We start from the raw sequence: 25,180 nt of genomic DNA on the forward strand, positions 1-25,180 counted from the left end.
TCAAAAGATCCAGACCATTGCTCAGTTGTGTCCCATGGAGTAGACCATACCCCAAAGATTTCCACATAAGAAGTATATCATCTCACAAAATGTGCGGTCATTTCAGGCATCCAAAGGTGAGGCATTGTCCAATCAAAGGTCTGGACCACGGAGAATGGCACTTCCACGGTGGGGCGTTTTACGAACAAAGGTCGCAAGAAACAAACCTTTTGGGCCCCGCTTGCACAGATAAGGTCCCAAATGATCATTATAATTCCTCACATTTAATTGGGTTTGTATCCAAACCACCGGATTTTATGCAGAGGCAATCAAAAGACGATAACAAGATTAGCAAAGCCATAACTAAGCAATTTTAACAGTTTGATCTGACCGAACAACACCTGACAAAACCTCAGCTTAATATCTACCGTCAATTTAATTAAACTAGATAAAGATGTTTTAATGGTGCCAAAAAACCTCGAATAAAAAGGAAGACTGCAATCTTTCAACCAACATACCGATAGCCCACAAAGCATATGATTTAGTACCCACCTTTGAGATCATTGACCACATCATAAGGAATGGGAGTGACCGTCTCCAAGGTGGCCCCTTCAACCATGAAACCAGGCTTGGGGCCCTCCGGCTGCCGCTTCGTGCTGATGACCTCCCCGCGGGCCTTTGCCTCCGCCTTCAGCTTGTCGTTCTGCAACTTCCGGAGGCGGAACTCCTCAGTGCACCTTGAAGGCTGCACGTGCTCCACGCGGACATGGATCCTCTTCTTGATGATCCTGTTGCCCACCTGACAATCATCATATTACACCGCAAAATTATTCTTAAATGAATGAGAATGGTTACATGACCGTTCGCCTTTCTGAAAAATGTTTACATGTGCCAATGAAAGTTGACATATATCATCAAAATAAAGGAGAAAAAAAAAAAAAGATTCAGCTTGTGTTTCTTTAAGGGATGAAAAGCACCCATCTACCTCTCTCCTTGTGCATTTGTCAAGCACATGTAGCATTATGACATCTGAACCGTCCAACAGTGCATCCCACCATGATGACCAAGCTAACCAAAAATCAGGCTGATCCAGTCATTAGAAAAGTTTACCCCTCCCAAAAACTTTCTCAAGCATTGTGGCATGTGTGACATCCAGCCTGTCCAACAGGTGCACCCCCACCATGATGATCAAACTAACCAAAAATCAGGCTGAACCAGTCATCAGGTGGGCATGCCATAAAAACAGTTTACACCTCCCAAAAACAAACTCATCCATGGTACCCGCAATGATTGGATTGGCCTGATTTTTATTTTTATTTTTTGGCTTATCCGATCATTATGGTGAGGTGCACCTTTTGGACGGGTTGCATGACAATCAGATGCAATATGAACCCCACAATGCTTGACTCAATTACAAAGGCCATGTTGGTCCCTTCCATCCCATAGCAAGAACTTGGGACTTCAAAAGGTCAAGGCATCGTATGGTAAATGAGAGTTCTTGAGACCAAATGGGAATCGTTTCCATGCCTTGCAAAGAACCAATCACACCTTTTGAGTTTGAGGTTTGGGGCAGCATGGAAAACAGAAACTTCCTTGCAAGAATTCCCTCTTCGCACTTTTCCCGCCCGATATCTCAATTGGGTTAATTCCCAATTCCCATCCTACCAGAAAGAAGTTCCAAATGCACCCTTGAGATTAAATCAACAACACTCGATGAGGGGTAGAGAACAATTCCATCATGACAAGGGAAATCTGTTCAAAGAAATAGATAGTAGAAACAACCATACCATGTATCTTTCATTTCCCTTCTTCAAAATTCCCCCTTTTCTCTAAAATCTACAAGGATTGTACCCATCAAAGCAAACCACATACAGAACTTTACAAGTCCTTTCTTCAAATTTTCTTTCCTTTGCGAAAGGAAAACATGATTGCCTGCAGTAACCTATGAGCAGGGGGAATCCAAACAGGATCAAGCCATATCCTTTTCACAAGAAAGACTCATCCTCAAAAAAAAAAGGCGTCTGTTACATAGAGGATTTTCTTAAGAAGAGAAGTCATCTCCTAAGTGTTAAAAAAAGAGAGGATCAAATCATGATTTTATGACGAGTCCGGATCCTCTGTTCCAAATGGAGATTTCTCATTTCTTGCATTTTTATTGGGCCACATCATGACTGATGACATTAGCACTGCTGCATTAAATACAGTCTGACATTATCAATGATGACGTGGCCCAATAAAAATGCAAGAAATGGGAAAATCCTGTTTGCCAGAAACAAAGGATTCAGATTTCTTTTAAGACTCATAATAGTCTTGTTCAACTCGTTCAATCGACTTGGACATGTTTGAACTCGATCCAGTTAGAAACCCCGAGGCAACCCCAACACAAGAAAATCGCAACTCAACTCAAGATCAAATGAGATCAATCCAAGTCACCTCCCCAAAACTGGAGCCGGTGCCCTTTACTATTTTTGAACATGGGGTGTTTGTAGAATGCAATGATCCCTTTGGAAACACTACCCTGTTCCTCAAGATGGCCCACCTACAAGTTGTAAATCTGGGTACAAACCCTTAGCCAGTAGATTCTGGCAAAGGTTCCTGTACTCCGAACACAATTCTCTTCTTCTTTGGGCCTTTATCCATTGCACTGGCTATGCACCTCTGCATCTTGGGCATCTAATCATCAATTCTGCACTAACCATAATCTACATAGGAACTATGTTGGGTCCTTGCCTGACTCCTACACACCTTGTGGGCCCTAACAAATTGCCAACCAAGGCACTCTTGAACACTAGCAACACTGTACTCAAGCCTTGTTGGACTCAACAATATCCATAACCTAAGTTCCAACCGGGGTGCAAGCCATGGTTTTGGGTCTTGGACAGGTCTGATGTGACTCATCGAAGTCAACTCAGACTGGGGGCACCAGATCTGGTTGGCTACCGGGAGTTTCCCTAGATGAGCTAGTTATGCCCAACTCGGGTGGGTCCCAAATCAACTCAAGACCAAACAACTCAGTCCAAGTCTTTTAACCATGATGCAAAGACTCTGTTCGAATACCATTGTCTTCTTCGAGTCCTGCAAGCCACATGGATAGAATAGGGTATCAACCAAGACTCTCGATGTTAAGCACCAATGTGCTGTAAGTCCCACCAGACTGTAGGTACCTCTGGACGGTTAACAGCATCCATGGCTCAGATCTCACTGAGGTGAGAAGCCTTTATTTGAACCCCTATAGGGTTCTCATCTTGATATTCTAATCATGTTCCTACACAAAGGAGCGCAGCAGCACATGCAAGTGGTCCTATCCAGCAACCATTTAATAACAGTTATAAAAGATACAGGGATGCCTTCTTGTGCTGATCACATGCACTCACCTACACACATTGTACACCCTTCTACATGGAGGATATAATTCAGTTTTCCATTTAAATGCAATACTTCCTACTTGACGCCAATTCCTTATCTACAAGTCCTGGACTCCTTGTAGAATTATTCTACAAGCAATGTGTGTGGGGCCCACCAGGTGTTTACAACATCGAACCTGTCCAGTGGGATCGCCCCACCATGAAAGTTGGATGCCCCAAAAATCAGGCTAATCAAAACCATCATGAGAGCCACAATGTGAACTTTGAAGTTTTTGGATGGTTGTCCAATGTTTTCTATGGTGTGGCCCACTTCATGATTGTATAGGCCTGATTTTAGAGCATCATCATGGTGGGGTTCATATAATTGCCTAGATGGATGGCACGTACATAACATCATGGGCCCCATCATAGAAAACAATGCACGACCATCCAAAAACCTCCAAACTCACGTGGTAGCCCATCATGATGGTTGGATCAGCCTGATTTTTGTGGCATCCAACTTTCATAGAAGCAACCCTGCTGAACAGGTTGGATGCCATAAACACAACTTGGCAGACCCCATGCACGGCACTTGAAGAGGAATTGGCCCCTTTTCAACCATAAGATATTAACAGATTGTGGTATATCATGACCAGGAATGAGCATCCCCCGACAAAATATCTACATCCAACGGGTGGCTATAAAACGGAAGTTGTAGCAAAATAGGATTATGGAGATTGCCTGATGAGTGTGTTTGCATCAATGATCTCCATCCACAACGAGGCCCACAGCTTATGGTCCATCAGCAGTTTAAAAAACAGCGGTGACTCAGCCATGATACACATGGCATACATGTCCACAAACAGAGCACGTCCAAATCGTTGGGCACATGAGAAAAGCTGAAATCTTCTAATTGAGTAACCCTATATTCAATTCATAGCACAAGTGGTCGGCTAAAATAGCACCAAGAGACATCAAAATTCAACAGGTGGATATCAGACCATTCAGATCACCAGAATAATGCAATTTCTAGGGTACGCTCAATCCAATATAGGATCCACAACCTGAAGGGTTCAGATTACAGCAGCATTCACAAATTGCCCACCCGTGTAGTCTATCCAAATCATAGGGCCCACAATCAACAATAAAACCCAAAAAAAAAAAAAAAAACCATCAGAATGATCCCAACCATCTAATTCGTAGGAAACAAATGAACAGTTAAGGACAACGCAACCAGACGCCCAAATGTAACAAGTCAGATGACCAAAGTAGCGAAACCCTAAGAAAGAACTCCGCCCACAATCTGTTCGGTCCGGATCGCATCATTCCGAAAGATGCAGGAGTAATCACATCACTCCACCCCAGAAATGAAACGCTCAAATCGCAACCAAGCATCAAAGAGACAGATAGATAGACAGGCGAAAATCAGACCGTCCAGATCGCGAAAATAGCGCAGATCTCGTCATAACAGGGCCCACGATCTGAACGGCCCAGATCAAATCAAAATTTCCAAAAACCGATGACAAAACAATCATAACACTCCAACCCAGAAATGGAAAAGCTCAAAACACAACAGACCATGAAGCATCAACAATCATTTATATATATATAAAGGCAATGAGGGAGAACGAGCGGTGCACACGAGGTGCACCGAAGGAATGAAAGAGGGGGGAAATCAGACCTGCTTGTTGACCTCGACGCCGATGGCGCGTTTGGTGACGTTCCAGACCTTACCGGTGCGGCCATGATAGAACTTGTGGGGCATGCCCTTGTGTACGGCACCATTCACCTTGATGTCCACGTACTCTCCGATGCGATACGTGCGGAGGTAGGTCGTCAGGTGGATGTACCCCTTCTTCCTGAACGGACGCGAGAACAGGTCTCGGGTCCTAGATCTCACTCCATGTCCCGCAGGCATTTCTTACTTCGGAGATTTCTCTCTCTCTCGATCTTGGTCTGCTGCGGAAAGAGGGAGGAGAAGGGTTAGGGTTTCTCTCTTCTTATGGAAAAACCCTAGGTCTTCGTTTTTAAATGATTTGCGTAAAGCATTATGTCTAATATGCGCGGGGGTGTGAGGAGGTTAAACTGCGCACCCCCTTTTTTTATTAGGAAGCGCGGGCCAGGGGTTCGGATTTGGGTTGGATGGACGCGGATTGCGTGGTCACCTCAACATCCAAAGTGATGTATATGTTTCATCCACTCCGTTAATCCGTTTTTCCAGATCATTTTAGTGCATAATCCTAAAATTGAAACATTTTCAGACCTTAAGTGGACCACACCATAGGAACAAGTGGGGATTGAATGCCTACCGTTGAAAAATATCTCGGGGACCATAAGATTTATGATTTCCCTTCATCCAGGTCTGGGTTACATTATGAACGGGTTGGATGACAAACAAACATCATTGTGGGCCTAGATAGGTTTCAACCGTGGATATCATTATTCCCGGTCTCTTGTGGTGTGGGCCATTTGAGCTTTTGGATATGCCTTAGTTGTGGGTTGATGCCCTAAAATGAGTTGGAAAAATGGACGGACGGCCTGGATAAAACACATACATTTCGGTGGGGCCCACAGAGTCCTGATACCATGTTCACCATGCCATCTGCGTCCCATTCGCTGCCTTGCTAGGTCCGCCTGGTTCTTCAGTGCCTCAACCTCGATCCGGTCGGGTTCGGATACCAACAGGTTCTTTTGATCTACGTTTTGGGTTGGGTTTGGTAAAAATAAGAGCATTTAGATGATTTGGCCTGTCCAACGAATGGGTTAGATCGCACACACATGTGCCGCTAGGACGCGTGTGTAGTCTATAAATGGGCTCACCTACAAGTATGTGGCTGAGAAAACTACATTTTGTTGCTAAACCTATCAAAAATTAACTGGACCCGACCCAGACTTATTAGACCCGTTTTGGTGAGACTTCTCAACTGGTCCAAAAGATGGGACTCAGGCCCATTTTTAATGGGTCGGATCTGTCCGGTAATAGCAGGTCCGGGTACCCGTTAACGGCCCTAAGTAGAGGGGGTTGCTATGTGCTGGGCCCTGGATCGGTGCTGGACATGAATTTCCTATTGTGCTTATATGACACGTGGGACCAAAAATCAGGGGGATCGGTGATGCTTATATGACATCTAGTCCGTTGATCAGTCGAGCAAGATCATTTTAACACGTGGGGCCAAAACTCAGCCGGATCCAAGAATCAAGTGAGCCACAAAATGGAAATGGTGAGGAAGGGGATGACCGCCATTGAAACCTTCTTGCAGCCTATCGATATCTTGGATCTGTATGATATTTGTGCTTTTTCATTCATCTTGGTGGGATCCAAACTTGTGAACGGTTCGGATGGCATCCAAACATCATGGTGGGACCAATAAGGTTTCAATGATGGATGTCCCCATGGTCTTTTCCTGTGTTGTGGCCCACTTAAGTTTTGGACGTGCCTGATCTCTTTAGTCCACCTCATAACATGATCCAGCGCAACTGATGTACGGAGTGGATGTGACGTGGGAATCACAGCGGGCCATCACAGAGGTTTTAGTTGCCCGGGCTCCCTATTCGGGTGAAATTCACTTCTCGCAGTGCCCATCCCACAAGCAAGCACACGTGCATATTGGCACGTGTGTGATAAACGTGGTCTTTCTATCAGATGGGCCACACTATTTAGACTTCCAAATCATCTGTTTGTTTTGTACATTGTAGTCCACTGAAGCAGTGAAACGTCATGATTTTTGAGGGAGAAGATCTAAACAGTGAGGCCCACTAGATAGAAAGCTCATATATATATATATATATATATATATATATATATATATATATAGATATATATATATATATATATATATATAGACACACACACACGCATATGGGAAAAGGTACTATGTGCTTGACCTCACGAGTCCGTCCCATGAGGATGAGCTGTGTGGGCCCCACCGTGATGCGTTTTGAACATCTACCCCATCAATCAGATGCACCATTCCATCGTGGGCCTAGGTTTCAAAAATCAAGTCAATTCGTGACTTGTGTGGGCCACACCAAATACAAAAGTGGGGAGGGGCCGTGCACCATTAAAACATTCATAATTATTTTTTGGGCCCACCAAGATGTGGTTTGCAAATCCAGACCATCCATTATGTATGTCCCACTTGGATGAGGGTTCAGACCAAGTTTCAGCAGCATTCAAAACTCAAGTGGGCCCCACCAAGTGCTTTTATATGTTTTAACGGTGTTTTCACATGAATTTAGATGGTATGGCCCACTTGAGTTCTGTATATGGCTGATTTTTGGGATATCCTATAATTTAGAGGGGACCCATCAAATGCACGGTGTTGATGGTCAACACGCATCACGGTGGGGCCCACACGGCTCGACCTCACGGTAGCTTATCATGAGGTCGTGCGCATGGTACCTTTTCCCATATATGTGGGGGGGGGGTCCCATGAGGTTGAGCTGTGTGGGCCCCACCGTGATGTGTTTCGAACATCTACCCCATCAGTTAGATGCACCATTCCATCATGGGCCTAGGTCTCAAAAATCAAGTCAATATGTAACTTGTGTGGACCACACCACATACAGAAGTGGAGAGGGGCCGTGCACCATTAAAACATTCATAATCATTTTTTGGGCCCACCGAGATGTGTTTTGCAAATCTAGCCCATCCATTATGTGTGTCCCACTTGGATGAGGGTTCAGACCAAGTTTCAGGTGGATGAACATTTAAGGTGGGCCCCACCAAGTGCTTTTATATGTTTTAACAGTGTTTTCACATGATTTTAGATGGTATGGCCCACCTGAGTTCTGTATACGGCTGATTTTTGGGATGTCCCATAATTTAAAGGGGACCCATCAAATGCACGGTGTTGATGGTTGACACGCATCATAGTAGGGCCCACACAACTCGACCTCATGGGAGCTTATCGTAAGGTCGAGCGCATAGTACCTTTATATATATATATATATAGGGAAATGCTCACTTGTGCGAACTTTTTTGAGAACACATCATACGTGATGTGGATCCAAAATCTGAACTGTTCATGTGAAGCAACACCTCGTGAACCCCCCCCCCCTCCCCCAAGTTTTACTTTGATCTAAAACTTTGATGGGCCATGAAAAATGAAAACAATTTCCTCCCTTGATTTGCATTTCTCTTTTCTATGGCCACCAGAATTTTAGATCAAGGTGAAAATTTGTCACATAAGATTTCATGGGATTCCGCATCACATGGACCATTCAGATTAGACACCCATAACACGTGTGCAAAGGTGCGCACGTGCGTAAGTGCGCACATGAGCATGACTCATATATATATATATATACACATACACACTATGCGCTCGACCTCACGATAAGCTCCCGTGAGGTTGAGATGTGTGGGCCCCACCGTGATGCGTGTCGACCATCAACACCATGCATTTGACGGTTCCCCTCTAAATTATGAGATATCCAAAAAATCAGCCGTATACGGAACTCAGGTGGGCCATACCATCTAAAATCACGTGAAGACACCGTTAAAACATATAAAAGAACTTGGTGGGCCCCACCTGAGTTTTGAATGGTGCTAAAACTTGGTCTGAACCCTCGTGTAAGTGGGACACACATAACGGATGGGCTGGATTTGCAAACCACATCTCGGTGGGCCCAAAAAATGATTATGAGTTTTTTAATGGTGCACGGCCCCTCCCCACTTTTGTATGTGGTGTGGCCTGGCCCACACAAGTCACGGATTGACTTGATTTTTGAGACCTAGCCCCACGATAGAACGGTGCATCTGACTGATGGGGTAGATGTTCGAAACGCATCACGGTGGGGCCCACACAGCTCGACCTCATGGGACGGACTCGTGAGGTCGAGCGCATGGTACCTGCATGGTACCTTTTCCCATATATATATATATATATATATATATATAGTGGGGCCCACTTGATCTGGACTGAAATTAATGTTTGCCTCCTTTTTACCGTGGATGAATGGGTGCCAATGCAGTATCGTGAGGTTTGGGATCATGGATTTGAAATTTGTAGATTTCAGTCCAGATTAAGTAGGCCCCACTGCGTAGCCTAAAAATAACTCTAATCGAATCTGGACTGTTCACCTTATTATTAGCCGTCCATTAGTTGGCCCACACACGGATGGTGAACTGGGACAGGCAGCAATCTAACTGGGGCCCACAATTCGGATTCGGGTACCCAATTGAATGTGAGGCATTATACAATGCCCGAAATGGATCTTCAGTTAGTACAAGTGGGACCCATCGTTCGATGTGAAGGGACTTTTTCTGGATGGACATTCAAGGTGGGCCCATCAGATCAGAAGATCCTGGACACTTTTTTATCATTCACCATAACTCCCATCTGGCAATCCAAACCATCAATAAGATAGGCCCTACTTGCATAGACTGACATCCAAACGGCACCAAACAACATATCGAGCGTGCAGGGAGCATGCGGAGAACGTGCCACTAGATGTGTGTGGGCCCCACTTGCTAGCCTTGTGAGGCCCATCTTGAACGGGCAAGATTACTTGATCTGCTAACAGTCGAAAGTTCTATAGTAGACAGATGGCATTATCCGACTGATGTGATATTCATATATGGGCCATCCACCGGGCCTGAAAGATGAACGGTACAGATCTGTTTAAACACGCACTTGCTGGAAAGAGAAACACAACACAGTTCTTAACAGATCACCACAGTTACATGTCTGTTTTCAGGACACGAGAAAGCAAACATGAAAATACAACAAGGTGTGTTCAAAGCCAAGGATGAATTGCCTATGGAACACCAGATATAGATGGGTCCCACCATCCAACGGACAGATGTCACGCATCAGATGGTCATCAAAACCTGGTTCCCATACGAGACGGGTCGGTCCCACATCTCTCACTGGACGACGGAAACCCGGTGGTGGGGCCCGTTTTGTATAATGTGGCCGCCGGGTCCACGTTCCAAGCTCCGACCCATGTGGGATTGGAAGCCAGACGAGAACCCAAGGTCCAGCTGCCGGAAGACAGCATCATTGTTCGAGACGCTTGTTACATCAGAGCAGGCAGCGGAAGCGCCACCAACGCTGCTGGTCTCCGACTGGAGCACGTCAGATTCCGATGCACTGCCTCCCAGCTGCGGCGGGGCCGAACCTGAGACCTTCTGGCTGTTGTCGGAGCTGGGAGTGAGCTTGGTTTGCTGGAGCTCCTTCGTGTTGAGGAATCGCCCGCCAGATCCTCTCACCCTCTTCATTGCATGGATATGCCGAGATTCGTGAAGGTATGGCTGTGAAGGATCAAAAACGGAATTTTTATAAAAAATTGGTAGAGTGTGAGCGTTTTGGCCCACCATGATTGGAGTGGGGCCCATCTTGATTAGATCAAGGTTTGTTTGATTAATTGGATCATGTGCAAAAAGTTTGATGTGGACCATCCAAATGTGGGTCACGGATCAGATAGTTAAGGGACATGGATTGCGTCCTACCCCTGCGCAGACAAACTCACTTCTAGCTAAAGCTGTGGGGCCCACCGTAATGTATGTGTTTTATCCACGCCATGCATCCATCTTACCAAATCATTTTGAATGAGCCCAAAAAACGAGGCATATCCAAAGCTCAAGTGGACCACACCACAGAAAACAATGGAAATTGATCGCCCACCAGGGTGTCACAGAAGCTGCATAGCGAGCTGATATTTGTGTTTTCCCTTCATCCAGGTCTATGTCACCCCACGAACAGGTTAGATGGGAAATAAACATCATGGTGGGTTATAAGAAACTTTCAATGGCGGCGTCATTATCACCAGCGCTTCCTATGGTGTAGCTCACTTAAGCTTGGATGCATTAAAAGGATCTATTAAAATAGATGGATGCGGTAGATAAAACACATAAATCAGTGGGCCCCATAAAGTCCTTGTCAGGACCGAGTCCATCCTGGTAGGGGTAGGACACAATCTGCATTCATAGTTAAAGATCATCTGTGGCCCCACATCTAGTAAACAATCAGGAAATCTATGTAGAATGATGGAACTCACCTTTCGGCTCTTGGTGAGCTTGTTCTGGGCCTCTAACTTGGCACGCATCTGCCTCCGTCTGAGGATCGCACGGTATTGCTTAGCATTAACGAAGATGGGCCCATCTTCTGCCATGTTGTGGGGCAGCGGCACTCGCCCAGGTGGCATCCCCACCATTTGAGGATGAATCTGTCCAAATTCAATATCACATCACAATGAAAACAAGGTTAGATGAAAAGCATGCTCAAAAGAATCTGCCAACTCAGACCGAATCCTCCGGTCTCGAGTCGAGACATAACTCACCCAAGGATGAATCGGCCCGACTATTCCGAGTTGGGGGTGACTCATGATGAAGAACTGGATCAGATCCAACTGAGTCCAAGTCAACTTGATCATGTCAGGTGTGACTCATGGTCTGAATTTAAATGCTTGGATGCCAGTAATTAGCTCTCATTTACAGTGACCATTCACAATTCAATTGACTTGTGCACCCAAATGCAGCCATAGAGTAACTTAACCGTCTACACTCGAAACTTTGCTGAGCTCACATGCAGTAGGTGGGTCGACTGCATAGATGCCCTGGCCCAAGAGCCACACCGTGTAACTAATTAGGCGGGCCAGAATCACCAAACACCCAAAAGAAAATGGATGGTGTGTGTGTGTGTCATGCAGCAGGTGGGTCAGCAGCATAGATGACCTGGCCCAAGAAACACGCCGTGCAACTAATTAGGTGGGCCAGAATCACCAGACACCCATGTGCGTGTGCGTGCGTGCGCAAACAAAGCCATCCTAATTAAAATCATCGATTATAAAGGAAAAAATATAGGGTCACCATCCTGATACCAGTAGTTCATGCAACTGGGCCCATGGTTCAGTGGTTCAGATAGCTGATTTGATGGGTCCATATGGGAATCACCTTTAAATCTTTCAGATAGTAAGATCCTAGCCAATCCACCCCCCACCCCCACCCCCCTCCCCCATGTCTTCCATTCCGGGTCACGTGATCTGAGTTGTGTCATTTGCGATCCAGATCGCTATTTTAACCAATGTGAAATTACGGTCCAATATTTTTAAATGATGATTAATCTATGATGTATATGTATATTTTTTTCTTTTTGCAACCGCATGCATAAAAATAATACTATGCATTCAGGACATATCATAATAACATTCACCATTTCATAGATATAAATTACTACATCAATTCACATACAAGGGACAGGTGTGTTTGGTTGCATCAAATATCATAAAATTACATGATATCACATGATCAATAAGTCTAATTTGGTGCAAAATATCATGAAATTTCATGATCCTTGGTGCAACCAAATGCACCCTAAATCTACATTGTACATTCTTAGCAAAACTGGAGCAACCCATGTGATCCTGCACGTGTGTACCCATTCCAATAACCACATATCAGAGTGACACACGATCCAGGTAACATTGATCCTAGCCATCCAGTGATTGGATTTCCTCCTGGCTATCATACTATTTTTTTTCTCATCTTCTAGTTATCAATCACTGATAAAGGGTTAGGCTATTCCAATCTGGGAAATTTTTGGGATCCCCCTTCTACGGTGGGGCTCATTAGATCAATGGTTTGAAATTTGTATCGCTCATTTGTAGATTAACACACACTAAATAATTCCAAAAGAGAAACTTCACTCACCGTGTGTCATATAAAAGCATTTCATGAAAGGATGAAACACGAGTGCCATTTCCACAAAGTCATGAGGGTGAGTGAAAAAGGTGACAAGAGACTACACGTGGAGCCCATGGTATAGTGATGATCCAAACCATTGATTGGTTGGGCATAAAATTGGATGGGGGATACCCCAGAGATCTCCTAATTGGTAGATCATAACCATTTAATCAGTGAGGTTAGCATCTTACAGCCTGGAGATTTCTGGTCAACCCCCATCTTTAGCAGACCCCATCAGGTCAACAGTCTGGATCGCCAAGCAATTGGCCCCATGTAAAATTGGAAGTCTTGGCAAACTGTATGTTTATCTTTTGATATTTTCATTATCCTCACTACTAGAATGGAACTAATCCAGCACCAAAGAGATGTGAAGCGAGAACACGCATGAGTGCACTTTTGAAGGGGCCTGCAGCTCACACTTATCCAAGATCCAAGCTACTCATCAAAAGGGTCACAAGTGTGTAGATGCCTGTCCAAAAAAGGCTGGTTCACTCATCAGGTGGGCCACCTGCAAACATTAAAGATGGACTGTTGGCCATTCTTTTGTAGCCGTACATTTTTTATGCATGTTGCCAACCTGATGAGTACATTGTCCGATATTTTGGGTGGCCAAGGCAAGTACATGGTGGGGCCCTCCTGCTGAGCAGCCTGAACATCATACCCATGCCACATGTGAATCCTGAGTCCCTTGTGAAATGCAACTAATGTAGAAAATGATGCAGACGAGTCAGCACAGGTTCTTTTCTTAAAAAGGTGTCGAGCGTGGTATGCCGTTATGGAAAACAAGACCCGCAACGGCCATTACAGCCCCCGTTACAACCCCTATCATAAAGGTAAGGGTGGTGGCCGTTATGGCCATTGTTACCATTACGGAATACCTTATGAGTTCTGTTGAGCTAACGGAATCAAATCATTGTCACATCCATAAACTACTAATAGCGAAGAAGACAAGCTATTTGATCATTACTTACAATAGCCTGTGGTCCGTAAGCTATTGCCCCACAAAAGTATGGATCGACATATGGGTATGGAATGCGAGTCTGTAATATGAAAAGGACAAGAAGTATTAGACAAGTGTATATGCAAATGCATATCCACAGCATAGAGTAAAGCATCCTTTAACATGTGCTGAGAAACTTACAACTGACTGGCTAAAATCAACTTGTGATGGTGGGTAGACAAAATCAGTAGCTCCCAGGGATAAAACTGATTTGGCATGTCCGTTGTTTTGCTTCCCATAATTTTCCTCGTATCCTGAGAAGAGGAGAACAATAGCCACAATGGATTCATGTAAATCAAGAAAAAGATAGAACGTGATAAACTTCATTACTTGAAGGAGAAGCACCAAGTTAGAAGTTCGAAGAAGACCAGAATGGCAAGTTTTATTAAGCGCACCTGCATTCCACAGGCATCCTTGTGTGTGGAACATCCTATCCGTGCATTGGGTGGATCTTGCCAAGAAGATGGTCCAACCCAAAAGATTAGATTGGTCGTGCATGTACATTGAATGTGGATGTTTGGCAATACCTTTTAAGGCCATCAACTGTTTTGGTATCTGTGACCTGCCTAATAAGTTGCATCGCCTGATTATTGAACCAGTTCATCTACACAGTGGGGCCCACCTCATGCATGGCAGGCTAGAATGCCCTGCACATGTGCCGGGTTGGCACATGCAACCACATGAGAAGGTGCACTGCAGCTAATGAATGAACTAGTCCACTCCAATATGAGTGGAGCAAGTCATTGGAGGTAAGTAATAAACAAAATCTACATATGTAATTTCCCAACGCTTCTACAATGTCAAACGCCAAACAAGGTTTCTGGTCACTAAAGGTTTCAAAAGTGAAAGCATAAAAATGAGACTATGAATAAAATTGCAAAGGAACTATGACAAGTGAAGCACAACTGAAGCCTAAGCCAACTACAAGTTACAAAATCATATCACCCATTTCGAGCTTTTTCAAAAGTTCCAAGTCCTAGAGAGGATGAGAGAGAGAATGGAGAACATTCATACTATCATAAGATGCTCGTGTAGTTAAGGGAAAGTGAATTGATTCAATAACCTCTCTTTATATCACACCCCTTTTCTACTTTTGCCATTAGAACATAATATTTTGGAATACTATAGTAGGAAGAGTGTATGTGTCAGAAACGTGGGATTTGTATAATTTTCCTTAAGGGTGTTTGTTTGAGAGGAAAATCACTACATAATTACGCATCGAAAACAGCATCCAAAAGCATGAAAGCGGAATTAGGCACCATTAAAATCTGGGGGTCCCACAGTGACACATGTGTGATCCACGCCGTCCATCTGTTTTACCATCTCATTTTAGGGCATGAACCAAAATATGATGCAGATTGGAAACTCAAGTAGACCACACCACAGGAAACAAGGAGGTTAATGACGTCCACCATTCAAAATGGAAACCTTCCTAGGGTCCACAGGGATGTGTATCTATCATCCAACCTGTTCATAAGATCACATTGACATGCATGAAGGGTATACACATATATTAGCTTGATCCAAAACTTGTGGCCCCCAAGAAGTTTTCAACCTTAGGCGTTCAATTCCCACCATTTCCTATGATGTGGTCCCCTTGAGCTACAGATCTGCCTCATTTTTGGGCTCATTCCCTAAAATGAGCTAGCGGAACGGATGGACGGCGTGGATAAGATACATCATGGTGGATCCACAATTTTACATGTCGAAATTGTACGAACATATTCTCGGAAGTCAGAAGCTTTGCAAACAAGCTCCCTATCAACGTCAACCTCGTACCATTGTTGCTATTATATAGGTAAATAATCATTACTCACTTACCATGAATTACACTGGTCAATGAAAAATCAAACACCCCATAAAAAAAATGCAAAGTGGCCCACTTGTAATTGAGAGTAATTTATACCAAAATGTGCAAAAGTGCATCTCCCTTGAGGATTTCCTTCCCTACCTGCTGCAACATGATGAGATTGGCCAGTCGACTGTGTTGAGGATGATTCCTGGTCTTGCATTTGAAGGCCTAATGGTTTCACACTATGACAATGTTGTGTTTGAGAATCCAAGCTCAAGTTTAAACTCTTCGAAATAGAAGATTGTGGAATCTGGGCTCCAGTTGAATTCCACCATGATGGATAACTAACAACGTAGGGAGATGTTGAATGAACAGAACTTTGCTCCGACTTTTTATTGCTTATATTCTGCATTCTTTATAGGCTTGTGGTGATTCTTCCAAGATGAAAAATAAAAAATAAAAAATCCAAATACTCAAAGTTGCTCCCAGATTCTTGTGTTAGTTACATCCGTAAGCTTGCTCAACGAAGAAACAATATACCTACATTAGTTGCATCAGGCAAGGTTTACTAAACTTGAGAAAACAAATAGATAATAAAGATGCGAAATCTTCAAACGGATTGTGTTTGGATGCATGGGCACCTATTCAATTAAATATCTGTAGCTAGTTCGATCAAGCGGAAATGACGAAATTGTAAAAAAAGAAAAAAGAAAAGCAGAAATGACCGAATTGTATTTAGCACCCTTAGCATTCAAAATGATCGAGAAGCCCCCAAATTACAGTTACAATCCTTTCAGTCCAACTTGAAAAAAACATAATTGAAGTTCAGATCCTTTTCCTTTAATGTGATTGCTAAGGTAATTACATTTTTTTCTTATCTCCACTTAATTGAATTAATTATCTCAATTCAATTTAAAAGTGATTGCTGAATCTAAATTCAGCCTAAAGTATCTCCAAAAAAAAAAAAAAAAAAACGCTTTTAAAATCATAAATTGGATAACTAGGCCATGAAATATTTATTTGATGAATGAAGAAACCAACAAGAGAAGGCTAGAAAAAAAAATTAAAATTAAAAAAAAAAAAGAAAAAAAAAGAAGAAGAAGAAGATTCTGAGCCCTGTGAATTTGTTGAATTTGACAATCTCACATGGGAAGCTTTTTATCTTTTTTTATACATTAACAATTATCATTTTCTACCGTCATTTTAGTGGCCAGTGATTAATGGATGGGAATGTCTAATGTGTGTACGCTGTAGTAACTTAATCATCAAGCTTTGTACTCTGTAGTTAAAAAATAATAATCCTGAAAGGTAATTGAAATAGTGCACCAAAAAAGCATTGAAATAGCTAAGGTTGCAAAAAATGAGGTGGGAAATTCCTTGGAATAACCAACATGAGTAAGAAGGAACTATTCATTCTTCAATTCGAAATATAATTAACTTAATCATCATTAAGGGGCCTGAACAACCAAACAAGATCCTGCCCACAAGAAGCAATCAAAAGAAACAAAAAGGGACCACAACAATCTTCATAAACCACAGGTACATTGACATTGTTTTACCTATGGAATTTGATGATAGTATCCAAAATATGCAAGTCCCTAGCTAACAACCTCAATGCACTCAAAGAACTGCTCTAAGGGTGTCCTACCTAATCATTACTTGTCTTCAATGCCTCATACCAAAATGAATTGCCCCATGAAAACATTTAGGATCTGGTTATTTTTATTTCCGGTATTGAATGGTAGCTACAACAGAGAGGGCCACAGAACCAAAGAGAAGTGGAAAGCCAGCAATGACTGCAAACTTCCCAATGATCAAATGGTGGTGATTGCTATTGAGGAACATGAAACAAAAAGGATTGATTAAGGAAAAAAAAAAAACTATGATGCCATTGTACCTCAAAACACGTTACTGGATTTGGATCCACATGACCATGATTTCGAAACCACTAAGGCCGTATTTGGATGCACAAATGAATTGAATCATTAGCACTCAGTTTCATAAAGATGAAATGACAATGACTATTAATGTTTCTGACTGTGCACAATGAAGAGGTAGCACTGAGATTGAAAGTCACATTTCTTTCAAGCTTTGTTGTTCTTGTTTATTCACAACCGGGATTCAACTCTTAAACTTTAGCCACGGCTTATATAAGTGAATCCAAGGAGGGAGAAGAAGAAGAAGAAGAAGAAGAAGAAGAAGAAAACCAGCTTCTCCCACCTCATGGGTGGGTCAAGATAATTTATTTCAGAACATGACATTTGGAGCATCAAAATGGATGCTAAAGATAAGTTATTGAAATTAATGGTGCATCAAAACATAGCCTGAAGGTTTGGCAGGGGTGATTGGAAAGGGCCACTTTGGCATATAAGTGCATGCACAAGGACGGCTCCAACTCAAATGGATAAAAGGCGACAAGATACGATCAGGATCAGTTACCCCATCATGAAAATAGGATGGCCCAAAAATCATGTCAATCCAATCACCATGTCGCATGATAGAGAACAATGGATAGCCACCCAAAATCCTTGAAAATTCACATGGTAGCCCACTTGATGGTTGGATAGGCAGGATTTTTGGGGCATCCCAGGACCCAATTTCACTATGGAGCAACCATGTTAGATGGGTTGGGTGCCATACATACACCACGGTGGACGCACACCTAACCAGTTGCATTTACAACAAGTTGTAGGTGAGACCATCCCTACCATAAAATAGCAAGAACCCAAAAATATACAGAACCTTGCTTAAACTTCCAACCAGACAATATTTCAGAATTCTTCTGGGAGCTTACAATATCAAAATAAATTTCAACATACTTTCACTAATCCCACATTTAGTCTCTTTGAAAGAACAGATTAGCCAGCCATAGGATTCCTCGTTAAATCAGCAGCACCCAACATCATCCTAAAAGGATTATAGATTGCAAGAAGCTTCTTGAGTGGATAGCGGCAACAAACTACTCCATAAGTGTAAATAAAGAAAAAAGAACAAATTGCCTACTCACAATCCCGAACAGGTCTCAAACAAGGACTTGAGAGATCCGCTAACCGTCTAGGCATTTCATGAATCTTACCATGAAATGGACCACCAAAACAAAGATCCCCATGTTGCTCCAAAACCTGATTTGGATGTATCAACAATCCTACCCTATTCTACTAATTGCAACAAGCCAATAAGAAATGGCAACCAAAGAGGACTAATGGACCTCAACATGCCATTGCTACAACTAAAACAATTTCTCTATTTTCATGTAGAAATGGAGTTTGATCAATAAATGAGAAAAACATCATGAGCATGGTTGGTTCAATACTCGGCAATCGACTCAGTTCTGGAAGCACCCATATAAATTGCTCATGTAATAGAAACCAAACCTGCATGACTTGAGCAATACTTCTTTCGTATGCCAATTCAACCAATACATATCCTAATATCTGAGTTTACGAGTAAGTAGCGAGTTTTCTTTCCTCTTTTTTTTCTCCCTGCTTGCTATGCTTTTTCCCTACACAACCAGGCCTTTATCTAGCAGTTTCAATATCAGACTTGAACACATATTCTCGTTTTCAAAATCTTGGCACGGAAAACGGCATTACCCACAAAACCAACATTTCTAAAACCTTTTCTCATGTTTTCCCTACACGACTCGGCTTTACCTCCGCTAGAATCATGGCCAAGGAAGGCAATGGTGCTAATTTCCAAAACCTTGGTATAGGAAACAGCATTACCCACAAAAGCAATGCATCTAGCCTGCGATGGCAACTTCACAAACAATTACAAACAGCGACTCTGGCTGAAAATTTTTGTTACATGATGGATACGAGACATTCTTCCAAAAGTCAGATTTTGGTCAGATAGATGGTGCAGGGATAGTTTACAAAGATAGCTTTCAGGGTCTCTTTCTTCTATCCACGGACTAAGGGGGTCCAATTTCCCATTACATATCTTTTGAAGGTAATGGGGCCATATGATCTCCCTGTTTCGGAAGGAATTTGCATGAGTAAGAGATTGAATAGCTCTCCAAACTCATCTTTTTATTATGACTAGGGCTGCTTCTGTGTTAGCTCCTTCTACAAGGCTATTTTGATGTAGAACACGTGGTGAATGACTTGATCAACGGCTAGGATCAAAAGAAATTGGGCCAGAAAGGTCAAACTAGGCCAAGAATGGCCTGAGTGGCCTACACCCGCACTATAACTTCCAACGGCGATAACTTTGCTACTGATTATCAGTTTCATGTGTATGATATACTATTGGAAAGCTATCAACAATCTCTACGCCTAGCCAACAATCCAAGCTGTGGCCCTAAAACAGCTTTGCAAAATTCAATCTTTTTAGGGGTCAAATTAGGGTTTTAAGTTTTTTAAAAAATACTATTTTTAATAAGTTTTATTTTTGCTATTTTTTAGGGTTCTAGGAATTTGGTCATGGTCGAGATTCCTTGCTTTAGCAAATCTAAGGGACGTTTGCAAGTTTTATTAGGATTAGACTTTTTACTACCTTTAGTAATTTTAACTATTTTCGAAAAGAGTACTATTTCGAGTCAAATTAGGAATGTAGGGTATCTTTGGCTTATATAAGCACATCAAATATGTTCTAATTAGTACTTTTCACCAATAATAACAATTTTATTTCTCTTTTTTTGGAGATTTCTCTCTCCATGTTGTTGAATCAAGAGCTATTTTTTAAGAAGATGGTGATCACTTCTCTCTCATTCACTCACCTGCTACGTTATACTTCCTCTGCTTGATTCAGGGCAAACAAGATCCCTCGTCTCACATATGGAATTATGAAGGGCCCCCTCATGTTCTTGCTTTTGTCTGGTTGGTTCGGAGAAACAAAATCCTCACAATTGAAAACCTCAGGAAGAGAAATGTGGTCATCCCCAATGATTGTCCAATGTGCTTGAGGAAAGTGGATACAATCAACCACCTATTTCTTCATTGCTATTTCACCCAAGAAATTTGGTGAAAAGTTCTTCGTTTCTTAGAGGAGAATTGGGTTGTGCTGTTATCCATGGTTGAGTTCCTTCGAGCTTGGTATGGAGGGGGAGAAGGCGCAGTTTAAGATCCTCGTTCTGGAGATTATGGATGGTAGTTGTGTTGTGGACAGTCTAGCTAGAATGTAGTGCCATTGGATGATCCTAGCAATCACTTCCCTGTATTTTTCCCAGCTCCAATCATAGAAATATAGGTGAAATGACATTGACCTCTCATCCATCAGCTATCTAAAGGAGCAATCCATCAGCCATTCTAGTCGGCCCGATAGTGGATATCCACAAATCAAGAACCTTGCCTGTTGGTTGATTCTAGAGATCACTTCCCTATATTTTTTCTTTAAAAAAAAATAATAATAAGTCAATGACTCATGATCAACTTCCTTTTGTACGCTATATTTGAAATCATTTCACTCAAGTATGAGGGAGGATCCAACAGATAGCATGTCTTGTGCAGATCCATTTACACACTCAATAGGTATACAATCATCATTTATGTTTACAGACATCGTATTTGGACACCAATAATCTACACTTACTACCGTGCCATGGCACATATATCTCATAAATTCATCCCTAAATCAGTACAAAGAATTCATTCTCCAATTGCCATCCTCCGAAAATCTAATAAACTACCGGCCGCAAAACAAGATTCCAAACACCTGACACCCATCGAATATTTGGGCATTGAAAAGGAAACAGGGGCCGCACAAGAAACCGATAATCTTTCACAATCCAAAAAGTTCCAAAAAGTAGTCCATTTTCAGCAAGTGGCCTCAGCTGTCTCCAAGAACATCGACCAGAATCCCAACATGAATTCATAACGGGATCTGAAAATTCCCATTTCAACTAAGGCAACTGTCTAAAACACTGAAGAGAAAAAATATGGACACCGGGAGTGTGTGAATCGTGGGACCCGTTTCAGATGCATCAACTAACCAAAATTAAACTAATGTCCTAACTAGCCTATTTATGGAAACCCAGTGCAAGGTTAAAATTAAGAAACAAGCCAATGGTCTAAATTCAACAGATAAATTTCTTGTAATCAAAGGTTGGGATCATTCAATCAATCTGGCTTTCAGATCATGACCTATCTACAGTGGGTCCTATGATTTTGAGAGACAACTAGAACAACAAAAAAAAATTTAAAATTTTGAAAAAAAATCAAGAATTAATGGCCAACGGGAAAAACAACATCTGTGAGCAAAACCGCAAATGAATAGATAAAACCAACACTGAAATCATCCATAAACCACAAAATTACCAAAGAGGAACAGGGCCCTCAATTGTCTCTACGTGGGTGCGGTCCAAAGTCCCTGCCCCGGGCCATCGATCTGTCGGGCCCCAACTTGGAAGGAGATGCCCCCAACAATCTCCGATGTCAGGAGATCATCATAAACCTTCGACGGTGGTCAACGTAAAGAATCAACCAACAATCAAATGGTTCAGATCATCCAGTCTGCAAACTTCCATCCCCCACCGCAGACACGACCGTGCCGGCCCGCCCAATCGACAGCCACCATCATCAAATAGTGGGCCCCACATGTACACAAGTCTAGCCATAATCAAACTACCCATCTAAATTCCTCAATTACCAAGACCAACAAAAACAAAAACCAAAAAAAAAAAAAAAAAAAAAACAAACAAACAAACAAACAAACAAAAACAAAAACAAAAAAGGAAACAAAAACCCAACTTCTCATATTTCCAACAACACCATCATCCACATACATATGTAGACATGCACATGTAAACACTCATACAAACACCATACATACAAACATGTATTTCTACACAAAGCTAATGATACATCAACCTTCAAATGAACTTGTATAATATAAGAAATAAATAAAAAGAAAGATTATACATACCAAATTCCTTTGAGATGGTTGGAGATTGAGAAGTGTTTGGCTGTTGTTGGGATTGTGATTTGGGCATTTCCCAATCTCTCTCTTTTTTCGGATATGGAGTTGCTTCTGCTATTGCAACATCAACAGTAACTGCCATTTCTCCCAACACACCCAAACGCTATTAAAAAATAGCTTATTTTCTGTCTGTCGCGACTGATGATACTGATACAGCGTCTGTCGCAGCACTATTGACCTATGCTCAAAATCCAATGATCGGAACCGTCCACGTTGTGGAATCTATACGGTAAAATGATTGTAGCCATAAATATCTGTAGATAATTTTAGAATGATGAAAAAAAAAATTTCAATAGATTGCATTAAAACCTAAAAATCAACGGTGAGAGTCATTAATGAGATGTGATTATGAGAGTGTAGATTACTTACGGTAGAGATGAGAATATGGACGGTTCAAATAATCGGATCAGCTCAGCCTATGTGGGCCCCACTTAGTGGCGACACACGCTGGATCAAGAGTCGCAACGTAGGTAAAATGAACTAAAACATTATAATATTAGCACTTACCTCGGAGCGCGGATTTGCGATAAAGAATCGTAGGTTAAGCGTAAATTACAACGCGATGTGTGGGGCTCACATTTATTTATTTTTCATTAAATCCAATCCGTCCATCATGTGATTCCCTCATCTTATCTATGCTATGTAAAAAATCATATTTAGAAAATTTTCAGGTGCACCACACCATTTGAGATCATATCATAGGCTATATCATTACATGATCTGGTCCACCTGAGTTTTGAAATAACTTGATTTTTTTGGAATCCGTTCATCTTCTTAAATTTGTCTTATGAATGGATTGGATGTCATAAAAAACACTGTGGGACCCACAAAACATCTGGAATATATTTAACGGTACACGCACCCATCAAAACTGTTCCCTCTGGTGTGTATAACCTGAGTATTAAATCGACCTGATTTTTTGTTTCCCAGGTGAAAATCAGGGCTACCTCATGATGGACGGTTTGAATTCCATTTTTTGGATTACAGTGGGCCCCACATATCTGCGTTGCGTTGTACTTTAAGATTAACCAGTGGATCCAGCCTCCTTTTATGCTTTTTTTATTTTTTTCTAATAAAACGACATCCGCCGCCCATCTTTCCAAATTTCTGTGATTGAATTAAGGAATGAAGTAGACTGAGTTAAGGAAATGCACAAATCAATCGTTTTAATTACGAAAGTGACCCTGCTTCTGTCGTGCAAGTCACGTGATGCTCTATACGAGAGTCGTACGCATATGGTCGGGTTCCTGGTTGGTGGAGGTGGGGCACGTGGTCGAGTGATCCAGACCATTGGAATGATGGGACTCAATATCCCTGATAGGAAAATCATATCCCTTCAATTTTCTGATGGTAATCAATGGTCCTCATTCGACTCATAAAATCCCATGATCGATGGCTAGGATCCTCCAGTTTAGGAGGTTTTTTTACACCTGCAGTAAATTAAGCCAATCTGAACCGTCGAAATTGACCTATCATGGATGGATTATGTGATGTCCTTAAATCTCTCGATTGCTCTACCAAACTCTGATTATTGTGCATTTATTTATTGGATTGGGAACACCGTCTATTAAATATCCGCCAATCATCCAGTTATAAAATCATATATCAGCGCAAATATTTGTTTATGACCCACCCCGGATTTGGACGTTATAATTTAATTTATTTTTATGCCGTGTATCAACCATCATGCTCCGCCAGAGTATCGAATTTTTCAGTGGGCCGCACTGTACCGAGACAAACGAACGGTTAGAAATTGCACAGCGATTCAAATTACGGGTACATGTATGGTCCACCTAATGATCGTACGGTGAGGATTGCACCAAAAGCCTGTCCGATTTAACACACATGTGATCTTTTCCACGTGTAAGGCAAAAGGGAATGCAATCATTGTATTTCATTGGCGAATTTGATAAGTACGCCTTTCTTTCTCTCTACTTTATGGTGACACAACAGGTACTACAACTTTGTACTACTGTATTACCAAAAAGTAAAAAAGATGGCTGTATCTATCATCGAGAGCAGGTGTCAATAGTCCCTCCCATCCACAAAAGTTCAAAAAGTGAGAGATATTTATTACATCGTAAGACTATGGCGGTCCATGTGCATGCAATTAGAACTGTACACTAAGTGTACATGTAACTCAATCTAAGCCGTCCAAATAATGGGACCCACTGTAGATAGGACAGAAGAGAAAAATCAAATTGATTTAACGGTTCTAATCACTCATCCAAAGATATTAGTTTACTGAGTTTGAATTTGATATGTCAACCAATCCGCCAGATAGAATATCAGTTGAGTGTAAACTTCATCAGTGGCCCAGCTGACGTAGGGCCCATTTTTTAGTTTCATGCATCTCAGGTATGTCAGTGGCCCATCTGACGGTTGGTGTTGTAGATTATTCCAGTCCATCTGAAATTCTTGTCCCTGAGTTCCACTCCATAAAATAAAGCCGATCTGAT

At 42.1% G+C, this 25,180-nt stretch overlaps 2 protein-coding genes across 6 annotated transcripts; both read right to left on the reverse strand.

Annotated features, from left to right (window-relative positions):
- Positions 1-327: 327 nt before the first annotated feature.
- LOC131251676 (large ribosomal subunit protein eL21x/eL21w) lies at positions 328-5,327 on the reverse strand. The gene is made up of 2 exons (XM_058252543.1): positions 5,005-5,327; positions 328-778 (listed from the first exon to the last, which is right to left on the reverse strand). The coding sequence occupies exons 1-2, from the start codon at positions 5,239-5,241 to the stop codon at positions 521-523; spliced, it is 495 nt and encodes a 164-aa protein (XP_058108526.1). The 5' UTR covers positions 5,242-5,327; the 3' UTR covers positions 328-520.
- A 4,552-nt stretch (positions 5,328-9,879) lies between these two features.
- LOC131251677 (nuclear transcription factor Y subunit A-7-like) lies at positions 9,880-22,825 on the reverse strand. Of its 5 annotated transcripts, none has more exons than XM_058252547.1 (6): positions 22,668-22,804; positions 15,963-16,343; positions 14,156-14,265; positions 13,983-14,051; positions 11,328-11,495; positions 9,880-10,581 (listed from the first exon to the last, which is right to left on the reverse strand). In XM_058252547.1, exons 2-6 carry the CDS (start codon positions 16,213-16,215, stop codon positions 10,195-10,197), a joined length of 987 nt encoding a protein of 328 aa, XP_058108530.1. In that variant the 5' UTR covers positions 16,216-16,343; positions 22,668-22,804; the 3' UTR covers positions 9,880-10,194. The 5 variants fall into 5 exon arrangements, with proteins under 5 accessions (XP_058108530.1, XP_058108528.1, XP_058108529.1 ...); XM_058252545.1 differs by having other exon boundaries at positions 14,153-14,265; XM_058252546.1 differs by having other exon boundaries at positions 14,153-14,265; positions 15,963-16,237; positions 22,668-22,792.
- Between the last annotated feature and the right edge of the window lie 2,355 nt (positions 22,826-25,180).

The sequence above is a fragment of the Magnolia sinica genome, chromosome 7 (genome assembly GCF_029962835.1).
Source record: "Magnolia sinica isolate HGM2019 chromosome 7, MsV1, whole genome shotgun sequence".
NCBI lineage: Eukaryota > Viridiplantae > Streptophyta > Magnoliopsida > Magnoliales > Magnoliaceae > Magnolia > Magnolia sinica.

What these genes read in the sequence shown, in the direction of transcription:
- LOC131251676 (XM_058252543.1), bottom strand. Translation starts at nt 5,241, where the DNA reads ATGCCTGCGGGACATGGAGTGAGATCTAGGACCCGAGACCTGTTCTCG. An exon ending in GCGTCGAGGTCAACAAGCAG is followed by an intron (nt 779 to 5,004) that starts GTCTGATTTCCC and finishes GATGATTGTCAG; the next exon opens with GTGGGCAACAGGATCATCAA.
- LOC131251677 (XM_058252545.1), bottom strand. Translation starts at nt 16,215, where the DNA reads ATGCAGAATATAAGCAATAAAAAGTCGGAGCAAAGTTCTGTTCATTCA. An exon ending in TTGATTTTAGCCAGTCAGTT is followed by an intron (nt 14,052 to 14,152) that starts GTAAGTTTCTCA and finishes TTCATATTACAG; the next exon opens with ACTCGCATTCCATACCCATA. An exon ending in CTTACGGACCACAGGCTATT is followed by an intron (nt 11,496 to 13,982) that starts GTAAGTAATGAT and finishes GAATTTGGACAG; the next exon opens with ATTCATCCTCAAATGGTGGG.